At 33.5% G+C, this 15,318-nt stretch overlaps 1 protein-coding gene across 1 annotated transcript; it reads left to right on the top strand.

The window, feature by feature from the left end:
* Nucleotides 1–1,475: 1,475 nt before the first annotated feature.
* Nucleotides 1,476–15,086, top strand: LOC149771586 (peptidylaminoacyl-L/D-isomerase-like). Its single transcript, XM_089948284.1, has 6 exons — nucleotides 1,476–1,556; nucleotides 2,597–2,683; nucleotides 9,626–10,900; nucleotides 13,146–13,382; nucleotides 14,049–14,154; nucleotides 14,813–15,086. The coding sequence occupies exons 1-6, from the start codon at nucleotides 1,517–1,519 to the stop codon at nucleotides 14,871–14,873; spliced, it is 1,806 nt and encodes a 601-aa protein (XP_089804410.1). The 5' UTR covers nucleotides 1,476–1,516; the 3' UTR covers nucleotides 14,874–15,086.
* Nucleotides 15,087–15,318: the final 232 nt, after the last annotated feature.

The following is a 15,318-nucleotide window of genomic DNA, read 5'->3' as shown; positions in this document are numbered from 1 at the left end:
CTATCCAAAGGATGTTTAAGCCAGACTTGCGTTCTTTCAAGCATCCGTAGTCGATCTGTTCTCGGAGTTCCCAGTCCGTGCGTGAGTTTGCTTATATCTCTTGGCCATGTTTCCTCTCTCCTATGAAGTCTTGTGCTCCCTCTCTGCCAGGGACGCTGCTAACTCCCTTCTGTACGTACTCAAGAAGTTTCCCTCGATTCACGCAAGCCGTCCTAGGTTCGTTTAATCTCGGACATCTTCATCCACTTCTCGAACAAAACGCGAATGCGCGTGTGATACTGAGTTTCAGATCGATTCTTCGTGGACTCATGAAAAAGTTTTCCATGCGTCTCGGCGGTAAGCTGATAATGGCACAGAAGTGCCTTTTTCAGCGCGCCAGAGTCATCTGCTTGGTCCATTGCTAGTCTTTGAAAGACTTCCCATGCAGCAACTGGTAGAAATGCAAAAACGTTTATCGCCCATATGTATTAGAAGTACTAAGTGCTCATTGACTGGATTTGCGCATTATTTTGGGATTATTCAAAGCATTCTCGATCACATCAATGAGATAACGTCATGACATTCAAGCACATTGGAATTCCTTCTGAACATTTGGGCTATTTATAGAACATTTAGGATTGTTTGGGACTTAGTTCTAAATTCTATAAGTGGTTCTTGAATTTTAACTTTTTATAACTTAGTGAAATAAATTGTTTGTTGAATTAACTTAAATTATTGGTTTCATTTTCTCTCCGTTTTTTAGTATAAAACCCAGATTCGTAACAAGATCAATATAACTATTGGGATATATTTGGTTCTGCGATCGAAACATTTTGGTTTGTTGAGTCACATTTTTTCCAGTAGTAAAACGTTGCTGTCTTTTGGCCATATATTGGATCATCGCAGGGAAGGTCTTTTCCCGTAACATTTCCCTTTTCCATGTAAGGTCTCTGAATGTACAATCTTGCTGAAAATAGTCGCGGCTCTTATAGAGGACGGGCTATAATCAAGGTAACGGGTTTTCATGCAACCAACAATAAATCAAGAACCAGAAATATTGTTAAATACGTAGCAGATCAGAATCATCATATCATACTATCCAAAATGAGCATGCACAGGTCTAAATATCATATTCCTGCCAATATAACGATTTGAAAATGTCAGATTGCTTTTTTTGAGCAGGATGGAATGTATCCATTAGTACTTCGGGAAATAAAAACTGTGTTCGCCATCGTTGTTCGTAACTGGTGTTGATGATATAGCCTTTCGAAGTGTACATGTACTTGACCATCAATATCCAGTGTCACCTATTAAGTGTCATCTATATCAGATAAAAATGACTAAGTAGTTTGACATGTTTAAGGTAAGCGATGCCGATGTTACATGTATCAGCATAGTTTGTATGGGATCTGTTTGTATTACTGATACTGAACCCAAATCTCAGCTGTAATCTCTGTCTAATGTCAATATGTCAGTTAACCTTGTAAATATGCAGTGGAATTTCTACTTGACTCTGCGAATCCAGTGTTGTATAGTCATGTTGTTCTACATTCTGGTAGTTGTGTTTGGATGCACATGTACGTATTATTATCAGCTATACTGTCAATTATCGACCTTAGAATTTTAATAGAATTTCGTTTGTGTGCACACATATTATTCTCATCCAGCCATCACTGTTTTCCTTAAGTAATACTTAGGCACAATACGTTTTAAAAGGTACCCAATTTTTGTATACCGCATCGTAATTCAGCAATATATTGAAACCCATGTAATAAAAAATGTAATATATATATATATATATATATATATATATATATATATATATATATATATATATATATATATATATATATATATATATATATATATATATATATATATGTATGTATGTATGTATGTATGTATGTATGTATGTATGTATTTTAAGTTTTCATTTTGAAGCAAATTCATCAATTGGAATGAAAGCATGCTCTCCTCCACTTATCTTTCTTTTTCGTATTATAATGTTATAACATAATTAGTGCTCAGCGAAACAGAAATTATCTTCCTATTAGGAACTTGTTTTATAACATACCTCGTATTAGGCTAGAACGATTTAAAAGCATAAATGATAACTTCAATTATTTAGTACAAGAAACAGGATTTAGTAGAACCGTGGAATATGAGCATCCCTTAGCATGTATCATTCTACAGAAGTTTCAGGAAATTTGTTTTAAATGTTTTAAAATGTGCACATATTTGCCTATTTCTGAAACCCAAACCATAATTTAATGTTCGTATCTGTTGTCACTAACTACATTGAAAGCTGGTCATAGTTACTACGAAGATCTTGTCTATAACAACATTCTTGAAAAGAGGCGGCAAGTGTATCTCTTGAACAAGTTTGAGCGCAAAATATTAAATGTAATCGAACTTTCCGCAAAAAATTATACATTTAAAAGATATCTTGCTGAAAGGTATTCGTGTTTCTGTCAGAGGACTTATCACTTTGAATCCCAATATGTATCCAAAAAGATAAAGAATAAAATGTTTTTAAAATTCAGACTAGATTTTAATTGTGTTCTTATAAAAATTATTAGTTCGAAATTGTTGTATAAAGTTTACTTTTCTTTTGTAGATACTACAGGATTCGAGGAAACACCGGAATCAAGATATGGAATTGGGACCCGTAGACAAATACATTCTCCAAATCAGGAAAACGCTGGTAACATAATGGTTTAAGTACAATGAATTGAATATTGTTTAAACCATAGTTACTAAAGAAATTTTCATAACATCATTAGCATATGACATTTAATTACACTCATAAGGTAAGTGCAGATTATGTTCAAAATATAACATCTGATTGATTCATCAATTTGGATTTCACTTGCCTGACGTAAATCGCTGACAAGTCTGATATTAAACCTTTGAACTGGATCTATGTCATCATTATAATCTTAGGGCCAGATCACGTACCCATGTTTAACACCATAGTGATAGGGATAATGTTTGATTCCTTACAAATTTGGTTTTTTGAGCTACTTATTGAAAGGTCTTACACCCTCAATACTATTTTAAAAAGTTCAGGTGAAAGGAAATTTATAAGAATCATTAGTCTACAACTCAATATATTTTAACCACCGCAGAAAATCAGAGCTTGCAAATATATGGACAGGTATTAAATAAGACAAAATATAAAACCAGGAAATAAGATGTTGAAATTCAACACTGCTTACCGATGTTAAATAGAATGCGCAAAGAAATATAAATGTAATTGTGGATATTCGCTAGCTTTTGTCATAATATCGGAAATCAATGATGATGAAAGGTTGAAAGGTAAGTCTGGTAGGACAGAATTAAGCCCAGATGATGTGAAAAACGACTTTAATAATATGCAAAATGGAATTCAGGAAAACAAAAGATATATATATATATATATATATATATATATATATATATATATATATATATATATATATATATACACAATTGTGCGTGTGTTTTCCGCCCAGATAAACAAACCAAAGATTATTTATTTTAAGATTGGAAGAGAAGAGAAATAGCAGGCAGACAAACAGTAAATTCGTTATCTCTTATGATTGAATTTCAATAGGAGAATTTGAAACAAATAATTGCAAACGTATGACTAAAAACATTTGCATGCAATACACCTTGTCAAAATACCTAATTTTACCATATAGTTAACCCAAATGTCACAGAAATATTGAAAGGATATTTTCTATCCAGAAAATATCAATTATGTATACAAGCACCATTTCCATAAAATATGCTTTATGATTTGACAGTGATGATTTAATAGCAGATGAAGAACAAAGTGCGATATGAAATTGGTCGGTATGGATGACACCATGAAATGTGCTATATCGTACTGGCACTTTACAGACCAAGATGAACCCGAGTTAGTAAAACAGAGGATTCCAGTTTATCTTCAGTTACAAAAGACTTTATATGAATGTGTAATGCCATTACCTAATAAATAAGTTTTTGAATGCAATCGGTACGAAAGGGTATGTGAAACTATATACCACACGAGTTTAAATACAAAGATCATGAAATAAATAAACAATTATTTATAATCACGATGATGGATGCTGGAGCCTGCTCAATTTGCTATTTAAAATAGGCTGTTAATATTGTATCCCTGTACACCTTTGATCAAAACTGAAATTGTATTGCACTGCCAAATGATATCAGGCAATACTGATAATTCATTCTGGATTGGTTTAATAAATATTTTGGCGCAATTGTTCTTACTTTGTTTGTAGTTGTCAATGAATGACTCTCTGTTAACGCCATCATCAGTTCCTATTCCTTCTCCCGTTGCACTCTCCTTTTAACCAAAGTTGCAACAGACAGAGCAACGTGTGTTAATGTAATATCTATAACTGTAATAATTGTGGTGCCTATCACACACGTATCTTGGAACACTTGTTTAACATTTAATCAAATGGTAAACTTTCTCAAAGTTTTCACTTTATATGTTCAATGTTGTTTCCAGGATGACCCTCCGCATATGTTAAATGACTGACTATTCGTAATATTTATCTTAAAGTATTTTTCAACAATTCTTCCAATATATCTTATTTTAGTTGCATTGGTTTTCTTTATTAAGAATTTTGTCTATATCGTCTCTTTTTCTGTCATACGTTTGAACGTCTGATACTGAAGCTTCTAATTTTCAAGAAACTGCTTCCACGGCAGAATATATAATCAAAATTCTCTAGTTAAATGTTTCCCGCTTTGATATGTGTTTATTATTGTTGATGCTTCTTTTACTCGATGGTCCAACGGTTTATGTGTGTTAACTGTTTTTATCTCTATTACCTCAGGGACTCTTGTTGTCTGCCTTTGCTGAACAATGGGTTCAAACCCACCATATGTAGGTTTCACATTTCGCGGTAACAATGTGTTTCCTTCTGTGCCATCTTAAAGGTTTGATGAAGTCACATTACGTTTTTATTTGAGGTTAAACTGTTATGTGTTAACATCTTATCTAGTTAAACTTTTTAAGAAACGTGTAGTTGTAGCAGCAACCTGGAAAATTGTTATTTATGCAAGGAGTGCACGTAAGCACGTTTTTGTTGGGATCACGTGACCATTTAACATATAACGTCATGGACATCAAAACCTCGAGATCTATGTAGTCACGTGACTAGCAGTGCAAAATGGCAATTACCAGGTAAGTTTTCGTTGACGCTTTATCTTCGTTCCTTCTGTCAGCTGGTTAAAGAAATAACGAATGTTGCATTTGCAAGTCTGTAAAGATAGATCACCATCTTTCTTTCGATTTCATGCAGGTATTGCTTTATATAATGTCGCTCAAGATCGTTAGGCTCGGTAGTGACCGGTTACAAATTGCCAATACCTCACGGGTCTCGACGACTTAACATTCTGATATATATATATATATATATATATATATATATATATATATATATATATATATATATATATATATATATATATATATATATATATATATATATATATATAAATTTGGCACTTTACATGATTTTATTGTTTTGATTTAATGCATGTACAAATTCTTAAATTTTGCTTTTTTATTCCGCGTAAATTTTGCGTCATTTTGGTAAATCTCATTCATATACTGTCTCATGCATTCACTCCAGTGTTACCTATTTTATTATACTTCGTATAGTGTTCTCAACGTTGTATGCTGTATACTTCATTCATCTAAATGGGATATAAATAAAAACCCAACTGCAACATGATTACATCCTGCATTCACTGTGATAAGAAGCTAATATAGATCAGCCAATTTATCGATGATTTTATTAAAGCGAGTGATCATTGCAAAACAAAAATGGAAAACAGTTTTTTACTTCAAAGATGTGACAACTTGACAGCTTGAGATACGACGTGTGTAGCAGCTCCTGGTTAAAATAGTTACAAGAAGCAATAACATTAATTCTACATCTGGTTTTCTTAGCAGACGCTTCTTGCGTTTGAAACTAAAGCATTCGAGAAAAAGTTTATATAGAAGAAAGTTTAAAAGCACGATAAGTTATTGACCTTTGTCATAAGCAAGCTGAATAATATTGATGTCATAATATGTAAAGCAATAAACGATAACGAAATAAGTCCTGAGGAATTTAACTTGATCGTTACCAAGTACACAACTCATAAAGAGATAAGGAATACATCGAAGGAGAAAGTTGGCAACAAAATAAGTCAACATACTGAAGTGCAACAAATGTGTTTTTTTTTTCTTCTGAAATGAGTGAAGTAGACATAGTGTAGAAAAGCTTAAAGCAATCAGGAAATATACACCAAACATTGGAAAATATTATGTATATTTAATTTGCATTGTTTCTTGACTTTTCTCAAGATCAGATGATTTTATGTTACCTATAACTTTTGTTTGTAATTGCGCTTTGTATAAAATCAAGTTAATGGTCTACCTGACAAACATATCCCACATTTCGACTCGAAGTGCATGTGAAAATGTGATTTCTAAATGTCAACATGAAGACCCACTCCATGACCTTCTTGAACCTGTAACACAGACAATCCTGTTTACTATCTACATGTTAGAAGCATAAACACAAATACATTATATAAAATATGGAAATGTATACCTTAACAAATTCTGCATCTTCATCCAAGTTTCCAATTTTGCAATTAGTTGTCCCACACGTACAAAATCGTCTGCTACCCTACGTGTCAACTTACCGCTAGAACGGGATTCTCAAGAAATTCACCAGCGTATAGTCTGTTTCTAAATTCTTTAGTAATTTTCCCCCATAAACAAGACGTTGTAAACACATTAAATCCTATTGATATTTGCTTGTCTTCCACGTAATAGATTTTTAAAAACTAAAATGTTGATCTTTACTAATTTTGTTACAAGTCGCGGAAAATCTGTCCTCCCGTGGCCACGTTTACAGTGATATAACAGTTATTGCAATTGCTCACAACCCCAACTGGAGTTTCGAAACCAGGAAAGAAAAGGAATCTTACTAGATACGCCACCATAGAACATTGAAACCAAGCGGTTTAAACCAAGAAGACCAGAACAAGACAGACATTCACAAATGAAATTATCGTTTTGCAGCCGACAAATTTTCTTCTAAATAATTTACTAAATTTGCTTATTAGTCACTCAGTAACCTATAATTATTACTATAACAATAAAATATCCGGGATATACTTTTCGCCCACTTACATTTATATAAAATAACATATGTCGTTATGGCTCATCAATTTCTAGGTCAATATAATACATTTTCCAGCATCCGCAACAAGTCATAGTCATGTAATGTTTTGCAAACACAACTGCTTTTTTGTTTGCCTTGTCCATGTTTTGTATTTGCTTTTGAAAAAGACACAAGTGTCGAAAGCGCTCAGGCTACTTAGATGCTAGTCTTGTACTGTTCGTAGTCAGTTTGTTGCAATTATCTTAATCAATCCCTGATACAAGAGATCCCTTGCTCCTTGCTGGATCCAGTGCACTGGAAAGGACTGTTATTCGCTATAAGATTTGTATATATATATATATATATATATATATATATATATATATATATATATATATATATATATATATATATATATATATATATATATATATATATATATGTGTGTGTGTGTGTGTGTGTGTGTGTGTGTTTTATTAAATGTTATTTTGTTCAAAATAATGGAAGTCATTTTCAATTTATTTAGTAGCCTCGTGTCGACAGTATGTATCTGCTACAGTGTAATAACTTTATACGAAATTTATATTGTTGTTGTATAATTGGAGCTGTATTCTCAAATCCAGGTAAGGTCCCCTCTTAATGCTTCAGATAACAATAAATGGCGTATCTTCAGCTTGAGTATATGTAAGCATGTCTACAGTAATGTAACATACACAGATCAAAATTGTAATTGGATTCATCAACAAACCCTATAAAATTACGAATAAAATAAATTATTTTGTGGTTTTTCTTTAAGCAAACACAACAATCAGGGTCGGGCGAGGTCAAGTGTTGGGAGGGGGTGGTGGTCTAAAACTTCAAAGGGCACTTACCTTCCTCGAAAGGGCGCAAAGCAAACGTCTGTGTGTTTATTTACTTAAAGTGTGTATAAATCCCAGTGAACGTGCGCGAGAAAAAAAAGATGATCATATTTCAAGTGAAAAGTGACTAAGTTTCTACGTGTGTATGTGTATGTGTGTGTGTTTGTGTGTGTGAGAAGGGGTTACCTTGGGGAGGGAGAGTTCAAGACACCATGGAAACTCCCTCCACCACCAATCCGGCCCTGACAAGTTGTTTATTAGGTTATATAGATAAAGCAAATTAATTACTGGCACGTGTTAATAACGTGCTACGCCTTCATTGTATAAACGCGTGAGTAAAAGCAAAAACTCTGGATTTTCGTATTTCAGTTAAATTATAAATAATAGCGCATTTAATCACTTCTTTAAATATTTCTTTGTCAGGTACTTTTTTTTTTCTTTCAATTGTTTGCAAAATTCATTTTAGGGTTTCTATCTCTGCTCTGATAATATTCCTTCTTGTGATCCTCAGTTATATATTTTATTACCTTTCGGAGACCCTCTATTACATAGTTGTTCATTGTTATGATCCTCAATTACACTTTTGATTTTCCATGCACTTGATTCACTTTTGCTTTGCCATGTATGTATACTGAGAAATATTTTATTGTTCAACAAATACATTCAAACATTTCACAATCAAGGGTTTCCGATATGAAACGAAAAATGGGACATCAAATATGCAAGACAACTTTCTCGTTGGTATCTAAATGTATATAACGTCGTTCAAAACATTTGCGCATTTCCAACTAAATTGCTGATGTTGTATTTTGGTAGCCGTAATGCTTTGCCATTTATATCCAAATTATGATTTTCTTTCAGTAGTTGCACTATGAATCACCTTTTATCCTGTAGTGTCTAATCGCTTTACGATTCGTAAATATAATTTGATCATACTTCATCAAGGGAAGATCGTGCGTATATACTATTATAATGATCATGCCCTCTTAAAAAAGCAAATATTACATCCAAAAGCACTCCAATGTTTAATAGCTGCATACGAGTTGTGATCGGTGAATTCTAACAGACCACACGATCCAAGTGTACGATTCTTTGATTTAAACGTCCTGAATGTGCTTTACAAAAATTATACTGTAGCCCATTCAGATATATGTTATCGGAAGTGCCATCAGTTTTTGTATTCATTTTTTGTTGTTTGTACGTCTTTGATAAAGTGACCGGTAGATCCTGGAGGTATTTAAGCTAGTATCAAAATTAGTTTGCACTTGTTTCGTTAGTTACTATTAAATATTACGTTATATATAACAAATACAGTTTTCAGAGACCTGATCTATCTCTAAAGACTGATATTTGTCATATGATTCCTTGCATACACCTTTTTAATATTTATACATCTAACCTATTTTGTCATGCAATTATGCTATCGAAAAGTCTGTATTGACTTTGTCAATACAGTCTGTATTGACTTTGTCAATACTTACTAATTGCATATTTAGAGAGGTCACGTATGTATAATATTTAAGCACAGCTTTTCTTCCCGTTCTTTCAAATGTAAAAGATCTTCTTATCCTAGACAAAGTAAAAACTTGATTCATTGCTTTTTCTTTAACTTCTTTCTATTTTTAGGTAGCCGTGGCACCGAATTCGTTCTGGCAGTAATGGAGGAATATTACGATATCGGTGATATAATTATGTATGTCGCTGCTGATGAAAACACATCTATGAACGTCTTCGCTCCATACGTCAACGTTTGCCAGACAGTTCGTATTAAAACTGGAGTACAGACGTTACGTCTAAATGCAAGCTTGAGGCTACGTGGAAGTGAACTCGTTAGAAAGGGCATACATATTACATCCGATAAGCCTATTACCGTTTACGTTATGAGCTCAGACAATAATGAAGATGCGGAAGGCTACCTGGCAGTGCCAACATCAACACTGTCAACAAAATACATGATTGTAACTGACTATGGCAGCTACGATATATGGAATTCAACGAGTGAATTTGTAATTGCTGCCATTGAAAGCAACACGGTGGTACAAATATCATTTAAAACTAATGGTACAATTTGTTTTAATGGTACATGCTATACATCAGGGGACTCATATAACATAACCATGTCAGAATTAGACACGTTACAGATCCAGCACGTTCACGATCTCACGGGGACATTTGTTCGAAGCAATAAGCCAGTAGCAGTTTTTGCTGGAGATAGGTGTGGTTATGGTGTACCTGGTGTCGTACAATACCCAGCATGTCAGCATGAAGTGGAACAAATGTTACCAATTGATATTTTAGGATATGACTATATTACAACTCCTTTGTATCCAATGGAATTTTACAGATTTAGAATAATATCACAATTTGACAATACTGTTGTGTTTTTGCAAGGAAATAATTATACCATCGACAGTGGAGATTTCATTGAGCGTTTGGAGACAACACCGCAGTATATACACTCTTCCAAACAAATAATAGTGATGGAGTACGGTCACTGTCATTGGCCAAGACAGCAAATAAATGAAAGCAATCCTTCCATGATAACGCTGCCTCCAATTTCTAGATATTCAATGAATTATACGTTTTATGCTGTGGATACGTTTGCTGGCGATAACTTTATCTCCGTCATCATAGACACCGATAAATCTGAAGACCTGATGATCAATTTCAAAAGGCTCAAGGCTATTAAAACGTATTATGAGGGAAACTTTACTATTATTGTGGCGTATGTTGATAGTCTAACCAATACGCTTTATCACCCTGATCCAACGGTCACATTTGGCGCCATTTTATACGGGACTAGAGGTTTTGGAAGTTATGGATTTCCATTAGGCTTCATCAATGGTCATTCGATTATTCCATCTATGACAACAGAAAAAGACAGCACAACAAAAGATTCAGGTAACATTTAATATTTTTATATGTTTCACTTAAGAAATTATTTGACTCACCATGCGAGGTAAATTAAAATTCCAAACCTAGCATTATGAAATAGTCTCAAAATTGTACTTGTTGTAAGCAGATGTTTTCCAAGCGCAGGTTCAGAATTTATTATATCATATTCCCGTCACTTGTGGACATTGAAAGGAAATTGCAGATGTTAGCAGAATTATCTCTTTGAAAATAATTTATCAAATTAAAGAGAAATAAATTATATAATGCCATTTAACCAGTTAGAAAGAGATACAAATGAATTTCCAAAGAAGAGAACATCTATTACTTTTCAAGGTGCTAGATGTTCCATTTTATTAGAAACAATGGAATGACAAGATATAATGTAAATATGTAGAAATATGGTAAATCTAACATTTACCGACAATCGACCGCCTCAGCCACCACATTTTAAGGCGATCTTTAAGACCATGAAACATACGGCAACCTTTGTCAATTTACTGTGTATAACTAATGTTGAAGCAACTAGAGCGCTTCCACACGAGAGCCCTGCGCTGGATTTTGGGCGTCAGATGACAATACAGAATGACGAACCTAGAAGTGCTGGATAGAGTAACCAGTATCAAAGCGATAGTCATGAGAGTTCAACTCCGGTGGAGAGGTCATGTCATCCGTATGGAGGAGTGTCGAATGCCACGTCAGATTTTGTATGGATGTCTATCTAGGGGACACAGAAAACTGTGTCGCCCGAATAAAAAATTCAAACACTCAGTCAAAGACAGCATGAGACACTGCTCGACATTTGTGACAAACCTCGAGTCCTGAGCGAGGGATAGACCTGGCTGCCGTGCACCTGTTATTAATGGGTGCAAAACCTTCGAGGATGCCCGCAGAACGAAAGTCGCCGACGCCAGGGAACACAGGAAGGCCTCAATGTCAAGAACCAACCCATGCCTCCAGTGTACACACTGCTCCAGGACATGCACATCTCGTATCTGACTCATCAGCCACATGAGGACCTATCAGCGAAGAGCAGCTCAGGAGTGACTTCATCGATCCCTGATGGTCAACCAACGCCGATGTTATGTCAGACTAAATTTGGGAGACTAGTAACTATTTTAAACCTATAATGATTTGTTATCTTTTTTAAATATAACGTATGATTTGAATCGATACACAGAGTTCTCACATACATAAATCTTTTTGTAATTGATATTTACATCAGATTTGATCTAGTATTGTTTTCATATTTATTCATACTTATGGTAACTAGTTCTTGTGTCGAACTAGAAATGGATTTGCTAAACTGACTTATTTGTCACAATAACGTGCTAAAAAGGGGCTTCCCTGTCACAATAATTTGCTTAAAGGGACTGCTCTGTTGCAATAATTTGCTAAAAGGGACTTTTCTCTGTCATAGTTACGTGCTAAAAGGGACTCCTGTCAGAATAACGAGCTTTATTTTCAATATAAAAAACAATCGTCAATGTATGACCAAAACTTAACAAACAAAACTTCTTTTATTAATTTTAAATACAGTGTATTAATTGCAACATTTTAAAATCTACACAAGTGAAGCTTGAAACAAACAAAATGCTTTTTCCAAAATGTTTTTGAAAATATGCTTTTTATGTGTTATCTCTCAGCCTAAATATTGGCTGGTTATTTACATATTTCCAACCTTTCCATTTATATCTTGTTCATTATTTTGTGTCTTATTAGAGTAAAGGAAACTGCACTTAGCCGCATTTTGAAATATTTATGCTATTAAAGGACTACAATAGTAATCATACAGTTACTTAAGACTGGTATAACGTTATGTAAGATCTACCTCGTCATAAGTCATGGCTTTTGTTCCAAAGGAACACTTACCGTTCGTAAAGTTTCATATTTTTAGCAAAGATAAAGAAAATAAAGATTTTGCTTAAATTGATGTTTGTTTGGTTTTTGTTGGATTTAATGCCTATTTTACAAAGTATCTATATAATGACCATGTATCACTTCAGACAAAAATTATTTCAATAATGTTATCTTGAAGCCTACAATACTCTTGAATTATCAAAATTTCTTTCAGTCAGGGAATTGTAGAAAGTTCAACCCTTTACAAGATAGGTCTTCTTTCTTGGTACAACTGACATCATGGATCGCACATTCTTGAATTTTTGTAGAATATGTATATTAAATTTTAAACTGTAGTAAACTCTCTGCGCCAAACCTTTAAAACGTGCCTTGTCAATTTCTTTTTAAAACAAAGTGACTGTGACAACAACGATGACCTTGCAGCCATCAGCTTCCTCAGCAAAGAATCCTACCACGACATCACGCAATACAGCCGAATCAACAGTTACAAGAACTGATTCAACGAAGACGACATCTGTATCTACGATGCCAACAACTGCTACACATGCAGAAATATCAACTGGGCTCAATACAGCTAAAAATAAACGTACTACTTCTCGTTCTGGTCCAATCATACACCTGAATGATACAGGTATATGTTTTGGAAGGGCTATATGATAAGGTGGTATGTGATGGATACAGTTTTATAAAGTTTGGCAACTTTCCGCATATGCTGGAGATATATATATATATATATATATATATATATATATATATATATATATATATATATATATATATATATATATATATACCTTCATGTATCTGACAGAAAGCCAAAAATCCTCAAAAAAATCTTGTACAATAGCTTTTGAAAATACAAAGTAAACGTTAAAGACAATTTTTAACAAATATAAAATGAAACAATAATAAAAACATAATAATAAAAAGGCCAGTTTGTATAACTGGTATATGGAACGGAACTGATTCATATATAAATGGATGGATAGATGGATGCACGTATGGGAGGACGAATAGCTAACGTAATCGTTATATCTAGCTTCATATAACTCTGACATACGTTTTGCCCTAGGTTCTTGCAGAGAAATCAGTTAACACATTTTTGCAAACAATTGAAATTCCTGTATAAGCGACAACACATTCCCCAGATAGATATGTTGATGTCAGTATTCATTTGTGTCAATAAAATATACAGTTTAAGGAGAAGGAAGTATTCTTTGCAAGCTGCTTGGATCATTCAAAACGCAATCGTCTACTGTTAAATAAAACTGTTTTATGTTTTTGTATACTTTCCTAGGTTCCAAAGCATATAATTTGATCATTGGGTCTGTCGTTGGTTCTGTCTGCTTACTCCTTATATCTGCTGCAACAGTGTATTACTGTCGCATAGCAAGAGGAAAGAGGTACTATCATTTTCATTATGTTCACTACATATATATATATGAGATAGTGATATTTCTGAATAATAGCACCGTAGGTAAAAGATTGTCGATAGCCTTCACAACCTTTGTCGAACTTGAACTGACCGATATTTCCAATTTTATTATTGTGACTTTATAGTTTCATGATGGTTAATTAAAATCTGTGTTTCATTAGAATTTTAGAAAATTCTATTTATATATTCAGACTACAAATTGGTTTATGAGATCTTAAATTATATTCAGGGATTTATTTTCGGATCTTCTAGTTTTGATAAGGAAAGTATAACTTTTACTCTAAGACATTCTTTTATAACCCATTGTGTCATAAATAATTGACCAAGTACTATTTATTCTTTAAAAGAAGATATGGAGAAAGAACATTTAGGAAAATAGCTGTTTTAACATATATTTGGCTCTTCAAAATAAGTGTAGCCAAGGTAAGTTCATATGTTGTATTACATGTATGATGATCGACTCAGTGAAGCTTTTAATTTATGCTTTAATTTAAAAATATAATGCAACAGGAATTAACACTTTTCTATGACTTACAGCTTCTGTGACTTTTGAATATGAAGCAATATTGTCCACATGCAATCTGTTTAAGCGCTGAAGTGAGCTTTACCGTTACTCGTACTTTTAGAGCCAGAAACGAAGCACGAGAGAAGAATACAACGGCGTACTCCGTATTGCGGGAATTGTAAACGTCGATTTGTTCCCAGCTGACTTGACGCATGATCATTTACCATACAACGTGGATAATGAATCAGTCTCAAATCATCCAGGAAATATATATCTTAGAGGTATATTGATTTTTGGCTCATAATTAAATTGTCACTTTTCCTTTTGAACCAAGAAATTGGAAATTAAGGGTCCAAGAGAGCCAAAATTCTACTGACTGAAACAATCGATGTCAATTTTATTAGTATATGACGATATATTACAACAAAGACTTGCAATAAAGTTGTACTAACAAACTTTTGATCTTATCTCTTTGTTTACCATTAGTATATATGCTTCTAAATAAATATTTCAGAGAGTTTTACAATTTGTTATGAATAAATATAACAACGAATAAACTGATTTTATTCGTATGACTACAGATCCTTTCCAAATTATACCTTGTAACTTGCACATTGATATATATTC

This window comes from Sinohyriopsis cumingii, unplaced genomic scaffold (genome assembly GCF_028554795.1).
Source record: "Sinohyriopsis cumingii isolate HCF-2022 unplaced genomic scaffold, ASM2855479v2 utg001752l, whole genome shotgun sequence".
Classification (NCBI taxonomy): domain Eukaryota; kingdom Metazoa; phylum Mollusca; class Bivalvia; order Unionida; family Unionidae; genus Sinohyriopsis; species Sinohyriopsis cumingii.
The sequence above is the reverse complement of the archived record's forward strand: the minus strand, read 5'-3'. Positions and strand labels throughout refer to the sequence as shown.